Raw genomic sequence first — 17,041 nt, 5'->3', positions numbered from 1 at the left:
CTCAGGGGTCCCAAATTGCTGGGTAGCCATATCCAATGGGATCTTTTTCCTCTCGTAAAGGAAGAAAAATGTTGCTCATTCCTTTGTAGCATTATCAGATGCTGGGATGGTGGAGACAAATGGCTTCATTTCAGCCATAAACTCTCGTTTCCCGAGACAAATGGCTTCATTTCAGCCATAAACTCTCATTTCCCAGTCATCACAAAATTCTGAAATTCCATCTTCACTGATTGATTGTTTCAAAAGTGAAGAGACAGATGGCTGATGCCTCCCAGAGAGGTTATTGGTTCTGTAAAATTGTTGTTGTACCATATTTTCCATTAACCTGGAGAAAAGTTGCCTCTATGGCTTTCATTAATATGGTTGCTTCTGTTTGGCTTTCATTGCTATATTATTAGGCAGGGTAACTGTCTCCTTCAACAGTTTTTGAATTCCTATTGAAGGAGGGACCAAGCACCATTCAGCTTGGGAAAGGCCACTGCCATGAAATTCTATATGCTCAGCCTCAATCAGTTTTCCTTTTATTAATGAGGTATTTCCATCCAGTTAAAGGATGCACATTGAGGTGTCTCGCCAAAGGTTATCAGTATCATTCTCAGGGGCAGGTATTGCTGCTTGTACTACATTCTGACTTGAGGTTTTATTGTCCGACTTGGTCTTTTTATTATTACCAGAGGTCTGGGAGTGAGTAGGCTGTCTCTTCTTATCCATTCTGATTTCAGTGGGGATCTAGACAACTAATTAAACCTCTTTTCGGGCTTGGGTTATTTATTACCCTGCTCCCATGACCTAAGATTTTTGGTGAGAAACTTATCCCAGCCTGGACAGGCTGTGCAGCCTCTCAATCCTCTAGTAGGTTGAGACATTTTTAGATATGACACCCAATTCCATATCTTGGACAGAGCTGAATTCCTGTTGGGAATCATGGATACCATCTCTAAGCTGATGCTCAGTAGCAAGTCCCCAAAGGAGTTCCATTCTCATGGGGTCATCCTTGATACTGTTCATGATTTCCTTCCAGGATTCTGAAAGTGCTGAAAGCGGAATTTTCCCGTCAGGGAAGCCTGAGTGAACTGACAGAGCCAAGGCAGTCGTATCACCACTGCCTGGCAGCATAGAAAGTACAGCAAGCTGAATTTCCTGTTAGGGATGCCTGCATGAAGATTAGCCAAAGCAATTTTATCACCATTGCCTGACATTATAGAAAGTACAGCAAGAGCAATTTCCTATAAGGGAAGCCTGCATGAACTGATGAGCCTAGGCAGTCATATCATCACTGCCTGGCAGCATAGAAAATACAGCAAGTGGAATTTTCCTATCAGGGAAGTCTGCACAAACTCACTGAGCCAAGGCAGAAGCCAAGGCAGTCGTATCATCACTGCCAGGCAGTATAGAGAGTGCAGCAAACAGAATTTCCCATCAGGGAAGCCTGCATGAACTGATGGAGCCAAGGCAGTTGTATCACCACTGCCTGTCAGTAAAGAAGTCCAGGACAAATCACTACCCCCTTAGAAGGTACAGACACTTCAGATGGGGTTGAGGGGATCCTATCAGGGTCCCCTCAATACAAGATTGCTGCTGGGGGAGTACGGTGGCCCCACGTGGTAGGCCTACCTCACGAACAACTTTCTCCGCACGAGAAAAACCATGCGGTCGCCACGTGGCTGAGTGAAACACGTTTCTCGTGATAATGTTTGATGTAAATATCTCCAACATTGCTATCTCCACCTTTCATGTATTATCATTCTGTACATTATTATGCCAGCTATTCAACCATATATACAGCATCTATTTTATATTCAAATGTTTTACATCTATGCAACTGTCATTTTGCATCTGTGAAGAAACACAGATGCCCTGAGTTGATCCCCTTCACTATCTGTCGAGAGGTCAGGGACTACTTTGCATCTCACACGAGCCGTTGACCTTTGTGAATTTTGAATGAATAAATTAGTAAGTTTCTGACCTGCACTTTCGTTTGTACTTAGCTCACACTCCCAAGACAAGACTCTTCATCTCCATCAGTGGAGTTGAAGTGGGAGTTCCTAGAGTCCACTACTTTTGGAATATTAGCCCAAATGTGGATGCCACAGTTTTGCTGGAACGATGTACAGTAGTTTCCTTTGTCCATACTCTTATTGAAACCAATAACTAATAGAGACAGCTTGAAAATGAGCTCTTTCATCATTTAAACTTGCTGCCAAAAGCATGCGGCATACTTCACACGTGTAGCCACAAACCAAATTCTCCTTTATTCCTTCAGGGGCTGGCTAATGACAGGTAGTTATGAGCCATTTCCACAGGCAAAAAGCAGCCTGAGGAATTCGCTGTGGTGCAGGTAATGTGTAGGTCCTGCGTAATTGTGGCCCAGTAGTGATAAAAGGAACAAATGTTTAATAAAAACTACTTGGTGTTAGGCTACCTGTATCAATGTATAGGCTCCAAACACTTCAAATTAACTCAGATCTACATGGCTACAAGTGCATGTCAGTAGTATGATGTAAGGAAACATGCCAAATGGGTCATATTTATAAAATAGTAGTAATGTATTAAAATATTAATTCACAATTACTACAACAACATTGTCTGTAAGGATTTACTCACAAATTCTTCTTAACTCAATTAAGATAAAACTAAATGGATATTCATACTGTGTATTTCTACACATTTCATAACCTTTGATTACCCGGTCTGTGACCAAGCACCAGGTAAAGGTTATGTAGTCTATAGGCTATGTTAGTTGGTACATACATAAAATCAATAATTATTGGAATTACTGTACCAAAAATATATAACATCAGTATCTCTAAGATTTAACATTTTTTGGCAAAGCTCACCATTACGAAAAAGTACTTCTGTATTCCTTTAGGAAAAAGACAAACGTCACAGTTTTCTCAACACCTGTGATGTCACTACAGGCGGAATAATACCAGTTGGAAGTAGATCCGCATGAATGTATTTCCTTTTAACACCTGAAAAGAACCTCAATATTAAGGATAACTGGGGAACTGTATTATCATAAAACCATTAGTTTGACTATAAAATACTACAAGGGAAATACTGGCCTTTAGTAAACAACAGGGCTCATAATATGTCAAACACGACTGGGAACTATAATCACGTCTGTGTTTCGTAAACAAGAAGTTGGGCTAACCTGATTTACCCTTTCGGTAACCTCAAATTATCTATCAGTGTTAAAAAGGTCATTGCATAATAACTTTCAATAACAAAATTGTCTGATATTGCCTTAATGCTAATTGTCACTTTGTCAAACAAGAAAAAGCAGCACGGCAATCACAGCGTAGCCTAGCAGTCTATTCCTAACTTCTCACCTTGCAAGAGGCCTAGTGGCTTCCATTTTAAACAAATATAAGCCTGCCCATTAAAATTTCAAGGAAATGAAACTTTTCACTGGGTCTTAAAACTAAGTACTTAGCTTGATTGGAGAAATGATGCTCGAACAATGCATAGTCGAATATGATTTCTGGAGCATAATCTAGGGGTAAGCGAACTCTTGGACAGACCAGAGTGTAACGAAGATGGCCACTGACTTATGTTGTTGTCACTTCTGTGTGGGTGAGACACAGTCATTGTAGGACAGGAGATCGAGCTCTCTTGTCCTGAGTCCTTTATATTCTATTATTACTGCGCCAGCAAGCACTATTCTGGCAGAGACCAACTAAAAGATAATTTTTTGTAATTGGCTGGTCTGTCTTATGGAGCCCTGGGGAAACCATAAGAGTGTAACTCCTTTGAGGACTCACAGTGGCTACGCTGTCAAAAATGCATATACTGTATATACGGTGATGTTCAACACACTACCTCAGCGAGTAACTTGTGATTCACCTTGAAGTTTCTTTGGAAGACACATTGACGTAGTTTATGATGTACATATTTACAGAATATATAATAAGACTTAGTGTTATTCATATCTCAGAGATTGGATTGCAATGACACATGAATGTGCCATCAGAATCTCAAAAGGGTTCAAAGCTTCATACTGACTTCATTCATTCTGATTAGGAATACTCATCTCATAGCTGAGATATTTCACTTTTGTTGTTCCCTGTCTTGATAGAAAACTTGTCTCCTAGATCTTTTTTTCCTTTGACACAAGGTGTTGGCCTGTTCTCATTTCCAGTAGCCTTGTAAGCCCATGATGCACTTCTTCCTGCATTTTCTTAGTAGAAATATGCAATCATTCCATTAATCAGTTTTATGACATCTTTTCTCTTAACTGCCATGTTTTAGCAGTAGATGCAACCAATTTTCATTATTCTTGCAACCTTCCACATTTCTAAAATCAGGTCTTTTGTTTCCATAGGGGTCAAGAACTCCTTCCTTTTTCCTTGCTAGTTTTCCTTCAGTTTTGAGCTAATTAAGAGCACTGGGCTTCACATCCTACTGACTGCTACATTTAAAAGTGTTTGTAGCTCTTTCTGTATCTTGTCTGTTTTATTATTATGAGATCCTTCACAACATCTTTAGTACATAGCAGCACTTTCAAATTTAGCAGTTATCATTTTTTATTGAACAGTAGTGGCTATTTTATTCAAGGAAATCGGTGATGATAGTGTTATGGGCAACGGGTACTTTTGATTTTTTCTTTCGTTGGCAGGACACAGACGATCTCCACGAGGAAAACACTGAAAATTATCAAGATGATGATGAAGATATGGAATATGACAACCTTTCTTCCTTTAATGAGTTAAATCCTGAAGAACAAGAAGAGGAAGAACAAGCAGAAGTTGATGAGGTGGATGATGCTGAAGAAGATGAAAAATTACACAATAATGATAGTGACTATAATGATGACATTCCAGTTAACTATTACAGGAGGATAAGTATGCAAAAAAGACCCCAGACTTACAGAGTGAGGTCAGGAGGACGCATGGTCAACATACCTCCTCAGCGAAGACCACGTTTGCCTCCTAGACCCTCATCTCACATCACAAGCCCTAGAGCCACATCTCAGCCTCAGCCTAATTCCTTTTCCCAACAACAGGAATCTACTACGCTTGGCACTCTTGATGTTGCAACTCCCCATTATTATTATAATATCTCTCATTATTCGCATCTGTTTACAAATTTCCATCCCTTTCCTCTGTCCCGCATGCCTAGAAGTAACCCAGAAGGTTGATTTATTGTTGAGTTTTAGTTAACGAATTAGGCAGCCACATTCTTGAATGTGACATGAAAAATTTTCTTGACACTTCGGCTACTATTTTACTTTGACACCATCCTATTTTCAAGCTGTTATCAATAAGAGTTGGTACTAAAAATCTACAAAAAATGTGCTCTATGTCTCATTTTATTTAATATTTAATTTTTTGTATGATATTTATATTTATACATAATAAAATACGAACAACCTGTAGCCGCAGGCTGTCTGAAGGATTCATTATCACGCCCTGGTGAAAGAAACCTGACTCACTGTTGACCAATAGGTTGCGGGGGCAGGATAATGAAATCTTCAGACTCATTTCCACAATTATAGTTTGCTGTCTCTATCCAAGACAGTCTTATTTTATTTCTTGTATGTGTTTGTCTTTTAAAAGAACCAAGTAGTCTTTTCTTCTTGTTTTTCATCCTTATTTATGTTCCAAATTTTACTGAGGAAATGTAGTGACATATAAAAGTTTTATATTGTATTTCTGGCTTTCCTTATAGAGGATTTACTCATTGTTTATATTAGTAATACTATTGAGCACCACATCTAAATATTAATGTGCTTGATAAACAAATATTTGTTGTCATTATGTGTAAAATTTCTATTTAGCTGCTCAGGTTATAATATAATAACATATGATGTCTTTATTTAATTGCAAATATGTTAATTATTAAAAAATAAAGATTACAGATTCTCAAAAATGTTTACAGTCCACAGGGCATAATTCTGATATTAATTTTACATTGCCTTCACCATTTGTAGACCATCACCACCACTGCTGCTATCAATATTGCTGCAGCTCTCAGCCTGTCAGACATCAGTCCATACACAAAGTAGCTACCTTCCACCCTTGATTTTCAATGATTACAGTGAAAAGTTTTTTCTTTACTTGAGAGTAATCCTGTTAACCACTCTCTTCCCCCATTGGAAAAAAAAAATCATCCTTGTTTTCTTTCACTAATGAATACTAGTTTGATTGCCTGTTAGAAAGTCTGCATTCCTCATCTCTCCTTTTTCAGCTAATTGAGTGCTGCTGATCACCCCATCCAAACCACTCATCCCATTCCATCCATACTATTCTTTATTTGTAAGATTTGCAAGTTCTGAATTGGGTAGTATGCATTTGCATAGTGACCCTAATCTATGTACATAAAGATTTAATGATTCAGTCAATTTTTAATAACAACATGGAAAACTAGAATCTGAGTTCTAGCCTTGCAGATTTTCTAACAAAATGTAATACAGTTCTACCTTGATTTCGAATGTATCTTTCTTTTGAACAGATACTACCACTGAGCAACTTTGTAAAATCTGAGTCCTACTCTAAGGCATAGGCATGACAGAAATCAATCATAGCTATACTGGTTGGTTATATTTTTCTTCTTCGCAGTGACCCAACAGGAAGAATAAGTAAAGCACATTATTCCAGAATATTGTTCTTGTCTCCTATCACCATCTCTTAACCAGCCTATGGACCAAGGCATTTTCTACACCCTCACAACATTCTTCCAGCAAACAAGGAAGAACTGAGTTCATTCTGAAATGCTAGTCTTGCCAAGGTGGTAAGTAAAGCAGTTTTGAAGGGATTTCAATATGAAGGATGCAAGCAACAACTCTGATGACCGAGATGAGATGTAGAATTTTATTGGCTTTCCTTCTGTATGATGAACATATTTCACAGTGCAATTTTTTTGTATTTAGCATTCATATTTCAAACAGTTTCAAAAGGCATGTTACTTCTTTTATTGGACATTGTATTTCCAAGAAACATTTAAACTTATGCCTTAATAATTTGTTCTGACAAATAAATTGAATACAAAATCCCCTAAATACATCATAACATTAAATACTCCAGTGTGGATAAGTTGATTTCTTGGCTAATTATATTATTTAGATTCTGTATACTTAAAGGATGAACAAAAAATTCTCATTGAATTAATTTACCCATCATTAAAATCTTCCACTTCTTTTCCTGCCAGTATATTTTGAATCAGATCTGACCTCTTTTCCTTGTTTTCTTCTTCTTTCTTTTTTCTTCATTATCCAATCATGACGTGACAGCTTCCCTGAGCGAATCTTTTTCAGCTGTTCCCTGTTTCACAAAAAAACGGAAAAAGTGTGGTTCATAACTTTATATATTTAGAGATGAGACCCAAATTATATTCAAAGAAAAACAAAAGTGCTGAGGACAAAGTATGCACAAAGGGATGAGATAACATTAGATGGAGCAAGGATTAATGAGGTTACATCTTTCAAACATTTAGGAACAATGATATTCAGTAAATATTCTCTTGAGTTGGAATTTAGTGGACAACTGAAAAAAGCAAATCAAACAATGGGGACTAAGATTTGAAATTCAAACACTGAAACTGCAAATAAAATAAAATAATAATAATAATTAGGGAGAAGACCTCCTCTGAGGGAAGTAGCATTGAAATTTAATTATAGGTGCTTCCACAACGCTTAATATATATACAGCCTTCTCTATTCTTCTTATCATCTTTTCATCAGCATGTAGCTGGTATATCAAGTTTCCTAAGGACGTCTAAAGATTTCTTTTGTCTTGGGTTTATTTCCTCTAACATGTTGACAGTGCACTGGCAGTCATCTATGAGTATAAATGCAAGTGAATTATGATATGTGATATACAGGTATTTATAGCAGGCAGGGTGTTTACAGTAGGTGGTAGGTGGGCTGGTCAGTAGGCAAGAATTTTAATTAGTCATAGGTTGGTGACAAAATCTGTCTCTGAGGCATTGAGATCTCCTAGGTCTAACCTGTGTTGCTGGCTGGAGGTAGGTGTTGACTCAGGTGGCCCCCACTGGTGTGGTTGGTTATTATAGGCTATCCAGATGACATGTCATCAGCATCCGGTGCTCTCTCTCTCTCTCTCTCTCTCTCTCTCTCTCTCTCTCTCTCTCTCTCTCTCTCTCTCTCTCTCTCTCTCTCTCTCTCTCTCTCTCTCTCTCTCTCTCTCTCTCTCTCTCTCTCTCTCTCTCTCTCTCTCTCTCTCTCTCTCTCTTGAAGGTGTTTGGTGTTGGTTGATTTTTTATATTTTTTCCTTATGATGGGGAGAAATTCTGTTTCTTTCACCGTATTGATACTTGGGTTTTTTCTAATAATGGAGTGCCTTGAGAAACCGTAGACATCATCAGTCCGGTGTTTCATCTATACAGTAATTTCTATGTTCTTTATAAGCTCAGCTTTTTCTGGTTTTCTGTTGTGATTTTCTCTATAATGGTTAAAAATGGCCCCTTCTTGAAGGTGGCAGGAGAGACACTTACTGTAGATTCTGGTAGTGGTCATCCCAATATACGAGTGGTGGCATCCTTCCACCGGGCATATAAATTCATAGATGACACTCCTTCTCTTCAAAGACGTTTCTGGGGGTGCCAGATTGTTTTTAAGAAGCAGCTGGATAGTTTTCATATTTTTATAATAAATTATGAGGCTAATTTTATCCCCTACAGTGGGGGAAACATTTTCCTCTATTATTTTCCTGATAGCCTTTTCATCCTCTAAATACTTTTGGTGCATGTAATTTTTATATATTTTTATGGAACCCACTTTGGCCGTTGTTGGCGTCATTCGTACTTTCCCAGTGCTAGTTATTTATGGAATATCAGGTTTGTAGTTCAACCATATGATTTGCAAAATTGTTATTGATGAGGATTTGTGTGGACCTTTCAATCTCCCTCGTGGTTTCTCTCCATGTGGAGCAGTGTGTGAGGGCATGACAGACGAAGACATCCACCACAGACCCTTCATACCTGTCTGGGCAATTGCTAGACCCATTAAGGCATAGACCCAGGTTCCTAATTTTTTATAAACCATGCTGGTAAAACCCATTGGAGTCTTCTGTACCTGAACGTCCAGGAAGGGTAGGGCAACATCAACACCACATTCACACTCGAAGCAGAGGACAGGACATTTTTCAAAAGTCCTTCTTAAAGTTTCAAGATCCTCTTCTTTACTGATTCTTATATAGATATCATCTACAGTATGTAACAATGGTATTGAGGAGGGTAGGGGATCTAACTGAAAACCCTTTCCTCTACGACACTTGTAGAAATTGGCAAATAGAACCACTAATGTGGATCCCATTGCAGTAAAGATGTCCTCTGTGGCTGGTGAAAGGGGCCTTTTTAGTGCATGTTTCAAGAAGGGCTTTTAGGGCTTCTTCAGGATGTTCAAAGCCTGTGTGTCCTCACATCTACATACTCTATCGAGGGCATGCTCAATCGTCTCATCGACTGAACTTTCATGAAGAGGCTCTCGACGTCAAGAGAGGCGATAATACCCGTAGACAAACTGTCTCAAAGTTTACGTAAAAAGTCAGTCGATGACTGCAGACAGTACCTATCAGGAATATATGGAGTGAGGAGATCATTGAGTCTCTTCGCAATGTTGTAAGTTGGAGTGGGTGTTTGAATTATAATCTGGTGCAGAGGATTACCAGGCTTGTGGATTTTTATGGTGCTGTAAATATACCCTGGATTAAAGTTGCTCTGGGCAAGGGAAGGCTTGGGGGCATTCCTTCAGGCACAGATCCTCTCAACCATCCTATTGATGTCTCGTCGGATGTTCTCGATGGGGTCTTGATGATTTTTCTGAACTTGGATTGATCAACCAGTATTTGGTCCAGTTTCTCATAATGTTCAGAGGTCTGGATGAGCTAGGGCAGCAGCTTTATCTGCTCTTCCTATCCATAAGCCTGGTAATCCTCTACGCATGATTATAAGCCAAACACCAACTCCCACTTACAATATCGCGAAGGGACTCAATGATCTCCTCACTCCACATATCCCTGACAGGTATTGTCTGCAGTTGTCTACTGACTTTTTACGTAAACCTCAAGAATCTCTGTCTACAGGTACAGTATTATCGCATCTCTTGACATCGAGAGCCTCTTCATGAATGTTCCACTCGACGAGACGATTAAGCATGTCCTCGATAAAGTATATAGATGTGAGGACATACAGGCTTTGAACATCCCCAAAAAAGCCCTAAAAGCCCTTCTTGAAACATTCACTAAAAAGGCCCCTTTCGCCACCCACAGAGGAAAGGGTTTTCAATAAGATCCCCTGCCCTCCTCAACACCACCGTTACATAGACGGCACCTGCATAAGAATTGACAAAGAAGAAGATGTTGAAACTTTAAGAAGGACTATTGAAGAATGTTCTGCCCTTCACTCCACATGTGAATGCAGTGTGGATGGTGCCCTACCCTTCCTGGACGTTCAGGTACAGCAGAATCCAATGGGTTTTACCACCTGAGTTTATAAAAAACCTACAAACCCGTGTCTATGCCTTAATGGGTCCAGTGAGTGCACAGACAGGTATAAAAGGTCTGTGGTGGATGCCTTCGTCTGTCGCACCCTTACACACTGCTCCGCATGGAAAGAAACCATGAGGGAGATCAAAAGGTCCACACAAATTCTCACCAATATCAATTTCGTAATTCGTAAGGCCGAATGACAAAGCCGAGATTCCATTAATAACTGGCACCAGGAAAGTATGACCAACAATGACCAAAGTGGGTCCATATGCACGTAAAATATTTAGAGGATGAAATGGCTCTCAGGAAAATTAGCCTCATAATTTTTCATAAAAATATGAAAACTAACCAGTTGCTCCTTAAAAACAACCCAGCACCTCCAGAAATATCTTTGAAGAGAAGGACTGTCATTTATGAATTTACATGCCCGGTGGAAGGATGCCACCACTCATGTATCGGGATGACAACTACCAGACTCTTTAAGCATCTCTCCTGCTACCTTCAAGAAGGGGCCATTCTTAACCATTCTAGAGAAAATCACAAAAGTGACCAAAAAGAGCTGAGCTTATAAAGAACAGAAATTATAGACCAAACACCGGACTGACAATGTTATGATTTTTCGAGGCACTCCATTATTAGAAAAAACCCAAGTATCAATACGGTGAAAGAAACAGAATTTCTCCCCATCATCATACGGAGAAATATAAGAAATCAACCAGCATCAAACGCTGTCACGAGAGAGAGAGAGAGAGAGAGAGAGCACCCTAGATGCCAATGATGTCACTCCAGCCAGCAACACGTTACACTTAGGAGATTTCAACACCTCACAGACAGATTTCAAAACCAACCTATGACTAATTAAAATTCTTAACTTCTGACCAACCCACCTACCTCCTATTGTAAACACCCTGACTGCTATAAATACCTCTACATCACATATCTTAATTCACTTGCTTTTGAACTCTCAATGACTGCCAGTGTGCTGTCGATATGTCAGAGGAAATAAACCTAAAACAACAGAAACCTTAGTATGTCCTTAGGAAACTTGATACCGTATACCAGCTACATGCTAATGAAAAGAAGATAATAAGAAGGATATATATTAATAAGTTATTACTATATTATTATTATTATTATTAAAATTTCTAAGTAAAGATGCATATTTCTATTATAACGTATATTTCCGTACAAAACATGAATCATGGTATGACAATGAAACTATATCTAAAAGATATTTCTGATGGAAGAAAAAAGATTTACGAAGAATGTTACGAGAAAGAGAAAGTTAATAGTATGTGCGAGTGTCAGCTGTGCTCATGTGGGCACCAGAAGACTTGGAAGACCCGTGCCTACTTGAATGAGAACTTTGAGAAGGGAGATTGGATATGAGTGGAGATTAGTGGAAGACAAAGCACAGGAAAGACATGAGTGGCAGAATTTCAGAGGTCCTATGTGTTGTGTGGTGATGAAGGCGATACTTCTGATGATGTAACTGTGATACAATGCTTCAAGGCATGCCAGCGAATTCTTACTAAGTAAAATAAATATAAATATACCCTGTACTCAGCTTACTCAGAATCTGAATTATAAAGTTAATGCTGGAGTTACTTTGCTTACAATTACTAACCAGCAAATTACATCCATAAAATCAATTATAGCATAAGGCATCCTGCTTGCTGTCACATATACAGTATGACCTAAGTACTGTAATACTAAAATAAGTAATGTTTACAATATTGTTAAAAATCTGCCACAAAATCTTTTCCGTCCACAAACACTTAAAAAAATACATTGGTCAATTGGTATCCTCACAAACATGCAACAAATATCACGACCCAAAAGTAGCTGGGTTAAAGGCAAATTACAGGTGACTATGGACTGTCAAGACTGTCAACGATGCTGCAAATCTAGAAAAATTGCCCAAACATACCTTAGACAGTTGCACACAAGTTTTTGTACAAAAGGAATAAAAAATTTTGGTAAAGCAAACTAAATACTTCATCTCTATGGCAGCCACATTTTGGGGAGGAGAAAGGTCATCAATGCTTACCACATCAAACACAGCTGTGGCCAAAGGAAATTCCTACCAAGAAATGAGACAATTCACATCTAAGCAAAGTAAGATCAGGAAGATTTAAAACTGGAGCAGGAGCATAAGGGATTCTGGATTTCATGTTTGGAGTGATCACATAGTCTAACAAATCACAAAGTCTTTTCTCCAAGTTCTTATCAAGTTCATGCGAGGGGTCTATAACAAGTGATGCAGGGACGACAGGAGCTAATTTGGCAGGAAATTCCCAAGGTGGGGAAGAACCAGGAGTATGAACTGTAACCTCAGCAAGAGGATGAGAAAAGCAAAGTCTAAACAAGGATCACGATTGGGTGCAGGTTTTAGTCTCTCAAGGTAAAGGCATCACTTCAACCATGTCTTTATTAACCATCAGAGACAGGCATAAATGCTTAGGAGAATTCTGATCATGATACTTATGATGATGGGTAAAACTCTCATTAGAAGATGCATTTACAGAAACTCACCAATCTTAATACACTACTGCAAGAAAGAACTGAGAGAATGAAATGGACCAGAAGCTGAATGTAGTCGAATATAAATACATCCATGAGAAAGGGAGCATGAACAACAATGAGAACAAGAACACCTTGGTTCACTTCGTTGATATAAACAAGATCAAAAAAGAAGACACAAAACTGATCAAGAGTGCTCAGGGGTTCCACACTGCAACTATGCTCTACAGTTCCAGCTCGGCAAATAAAGACATAAGGGAGAGCAAGGCAGGTAAGGAGAATGACACAATGGAAAAGAGGCTGCTGTGAAATAGAACAGAGATGGATCTGTGAAGGCTGCTACTCCGGAGGGTGGTAATCAGGGGAAAGGCTCTTCACTTGAGAATGCTGAATCTGAACAGGAGAATTGGAACATCTGGAATGTTGGGACCATGGTCAGAAGAACCAGGAGACAAATCATGATTAGTCCGTCGTGGAGAATGCTTACTTGCTCTGTTCTTTACCCTACCAAATCTATCCTTTGGCAAATGATGAGCAAACCAGTCACAATCCCTCACACTACAGTACCAAGAAGAACACGTCAAAGGGCACAGAACCTGACTGCTCTCTGACATACCTTGATTCCCCCATACCTCTAGATGACGGAGTGTCACTGGGCTTACCAGAGGAATGGCTAACAAGAGCAGGGCCATTAACACCATCCCTCCAACAGGGGAAATGCTAAATCTAACACTTTTTTTATGGATCTTCTAAATTTACAAAACTCTCATTCTAAGGGAAAAATCCTATCAACATAATCCTAAACATTACAAGAGGAGCTTTAGGCTGAGGAGGAGGAGAAGGAGAAGCAGGAGTATTATGCCCTTTAAGGCAGGGAGTTAATTGAGACCTATTTTACAGCTAACCTTAGGTTGAAAAGGAACTACACTTTAGATTATTCCCTTTTCCTTTTCTTCTTAATCCTATCATTTTCCCTTCTTCCATCATGTTAGAGATAATTCTTCATCAGCTCCTTGAACCATTCCATACACTATTCACAATGGTACTTAAAACTGCAATCTTTACCCCTACAAGAAATGCAAACATCATGACCAACAACTGGACTAGCATACTAGCATAAAGTTCATTATTAAAGCCTCTATCCTTATGCAATTGTATATGTTCACCTATGCATGGAGAAATGGAAGACATCCTATTCATAATAGAGAGGTAAGTTCATTTCAAATAATAAAAGTATGAGATTATAGATGCAACATTTGAGAGTACAAGAGTAGGAAAAAGGAAGAAAAACAATAAATAGCTGAATGAAGAAATCTGCAGATTAGTGAAAGAAAAATGACTCTTTTGATAATGAAGTTGCAGAACAAAAAGAGATGATCACTTATTGTACAAGAGGACAAATAATTTATTCAAAGTCATGGTGAGTGATGACGTGGAGCAAACAAAAAAGCTTTCAGGTACTCTGAGCAAATACTTTAGGGAGATAAAGTATTCTTTGTTACAGTAAATATTGTACAAAGATAAAGGTTGAAGATCAAATGGATCTTCACAAAATGAAAAATGCCAAAGAATAGATCCTAAATCAAGGGAATACAGTCTTGTGCTGTTCTAGTGTGGATTTTGTAAAATTGTTACTTACGAAGGAGAGAAGAGATGTGGACTTGAAACACTACAGTAGAAGGGTTAGTTTAGTTTTAAGAATGCTTATTGAAGTGACTACTGTACACGTAACATGAATAATTAAAAAGAATGGAGAGGTGACAGAAACTACAGTGATTGCAAGGAAGGTACTGGAAGAGGATGAATATTTGAGCTTTTCTATACATGTACAGGCAATAGAGAGGCTAACTATTATAAAAGTATCTAATTATAAAGGTAACTAAGAATTATAATAGAATAAAATAACATTACTTAGTACTGTATATCCAGGAAGGTGTAAACAAAATTCTGATTAAGAAACTGATAAAATGGTCACTGGTCTGAGCAAAAGTAAGTCAGAAATGGATGCTAAATATCTTTATGGGTGGAGTAATGGAAGAAGTCAAGAAAAAAGACAAGAGATGCAGGCCTAGAGTTTTTGATCATAGACATAAGCAGCAGAGAGAGTCAGAGTGGATGACAGTTATGAACAACTGAGGAAAATAAAAAGAAAACACAGAGACTAGTGAAAAAAAGGCTAGAAATGTTTGCAAGAGAGGAAAGTTGGAAGTGACAGTGAGCAAGACAAAGGTCAAGAGATTAACGGAAACCAGGATGATCAACCAACAAATGTGAACAAGGAGGTTAAAAAAATTGAAGCAGTTCATCTGGACTGGTACATGAGAGCAAACGTAATGGATGCTGGTAAGATGACAGAAAAGAAAGTACAAAATATGCAAAGCTAGGATAGTATCAGGGTCTATGCACAAGATTAGGAAAAGCAGTATCTATGGAAGTCACAGTTGGTGTGAACAAAAGGACTACTGAATCCACTCTTATTTTTCGGATATGAACTGTGAAAGTTGTAAACTAAAAAAAGAAAAAATGGTGACCCATGTAAAGAGCAAGACAACAATCACTGCCACACTATTCTAAGTGTTGAATCAAGGATGAGGGGGGTTGAGAAGGGGACATACCTGCGTTGGTATAAAGCTTGTGTTTGATTTGTTCCTTCTTCTTGAAGGCCTTTAGGGAGTTGTGTTGTACCCCCTGTCATCAAAACAAGGTAGATTTTCTTTGCCTGATGGAAAACAAAGTTAAGATAAACAGGATTATTCAGAAACATAATAGAATGAATTTACAAAAAATATTTTATATTTCATGCATTCAAACAATTTCCCTTACAAATGGTGCCTGGTTTCTTTATTGTCACTCCCAGTTATGTTTTTATATCTGGTTTCTCTTTACAAGTTAGAAGTAACTAGATCTAGGTGTAAATTAGTGAAATTGAGGATTAAAGATGAGTCAAAAGCTCTCTTACTGTGAAGAGTCTCATCTAAACAATCGAAGGCCAACATTCCAGAGCAGCTTTTATGAACCAAAGTTTTGTACCTTCATGTACCACACTGAGGGAGTGAGCACTACTAATAAAAATAAAGATCCATATCTATGTCCACACATTACAAATCTACTTCCACTTACACTGAATAACTGCTCAAGATGGAGGTCACTTATCCTTAGCACTTCATTTTTTATTTCATATTCTTAAAAACTGCCCTTAATTTAGTAATGGGTACCTGTAATCCAATTTTACACTTTATTCCCTGTATAATATTTATACAGGTTATCTTTAAGTAGCTGTTCTGGACCTATGGTACTGAATGCTTTGATAACATCTGTTAGGCTCTGGCAAGGTTGGTATTTGATATTCAGGAGGATGTTGGCGATGTTAATAGTGGTTTCCCAACCCAAGTAATCTTAATTTTACCTTAACTAAAAGTTACAGAATGTTGAGTGTTATCTCATACAACTGACAATAGTATCTTTGGCAATAAACAGTGTACTGATTTTAAGGGCATAGATACAAGACAACCCTAACTTCAGGAATAATACCTTTGGTAAGTGTCATCATGCAGACCCAAGAGTTCCTTTCCTTTCAAAAACACGATGGCACTTTTAGTAATTCTGAAATTAGCATCATTAATGGAAACCATCAGTCAACAACAGTTGGGTCAGGTCAACTTGCCTTTATGAAGATGCAAAGTATACTCTCATGAAACCACCGAGATCAGGAATGGAGGAACAAAGGCAAAGGATTTATCATCTGATAACCACCCTCTAAAATGCACTACTTCAAATTACATCACATTAAATTTACTCAATTGTCTTGATAATGCTAATAACAGGAACATTTTCAGTGCCTTTATCTGTGTATGTTATGGATTTACAACAATGACTTTATTGGAAAAATTTTTGGGGGGAAAATGCAAAATTTTCAAGTATCTCATAATTTCACCTACAAGTTATTTGGGGGGATTTTTTATGTCATTGTATAGTGCAATCATTAAGCTGCAAAATGAAACAAAATTGTGCAATCTACCTTGAAAAGTGTCAGAGTTACGCATGGGTGAAGCACTTTTCTTACAGAAAAT

At 38.2% G+C, this 17,041-nt stretch overlaps 2 protein-coding genes across 2 annotated transcripts in view; one reads left to right on the top strand and one right to left on the bottom strand.

Moving 5' to 3' along the window:
• The window catches only part of LOC136825246 (protein spaetzle 4-like), a 95,566-nt gene extending 89,695 nt beyond the window's left edge, over positions 1-5,871 (top strand). Inside the window, exon 9 of the mRNA XM_067081284.1 lies at positions 4,619-5,871. Coding sequence (XP_066937385.1) covers positions 4,619-5,140 — 522 coding nt within the window. The 3' untranslated portion in view covers positions 5,141-5,871. The remainder of the gene's footprint in view (positions 1-4,618) is intronic.
• Positions 5,872-6,789: 918 nt separating this feature from the next.
• Positions 6,790-17,041, bottom strand: part of LOC136825247 (probable 18S rRNA (guanine-N(7))-methyltransferase) — a 47,129-nt gene continuing 36,877 nt past the window's right edge. The window contains exons 7-8 of the mRNA XM_067081286.1: positions 15,587-15,690; positions 6,790-7,262 (exon numbers count right to left, since the gene is read on the bottom strand). Coding sequence (XP_066937387.1) covers positions 7,121-7,262; positions 15,587-15,690 — 246 coding nt within the window. The 3' untranslated portion in view covers positions 6,790-7,120. The remainder of the gene's footprint in view (positions 7,263-15,586; positions 15,691-17,041) is intronic.

Source organism: Macrobrachium rosenbergii, chromosome 37 (assembly GCF_040412425.1).
Source record: "Macrobrachium rosenbergii isolate ZJJX-2024 chromosome 37, ASM4041242v1, whole genome shotgun sequence".
Taxonomy (NCBI): Eukaryota; Metazoa; Arthropoda; class Malacostraca; order Decapoda; family Palaemonidae; genus Macrobrachium; species Macrobrachium rosenbergii.
The sequence above is the reverse complement of the archived record's forward strand: the minus strand, read 5'-3'. Positions and strand labels throughout refer to the sequence as shown.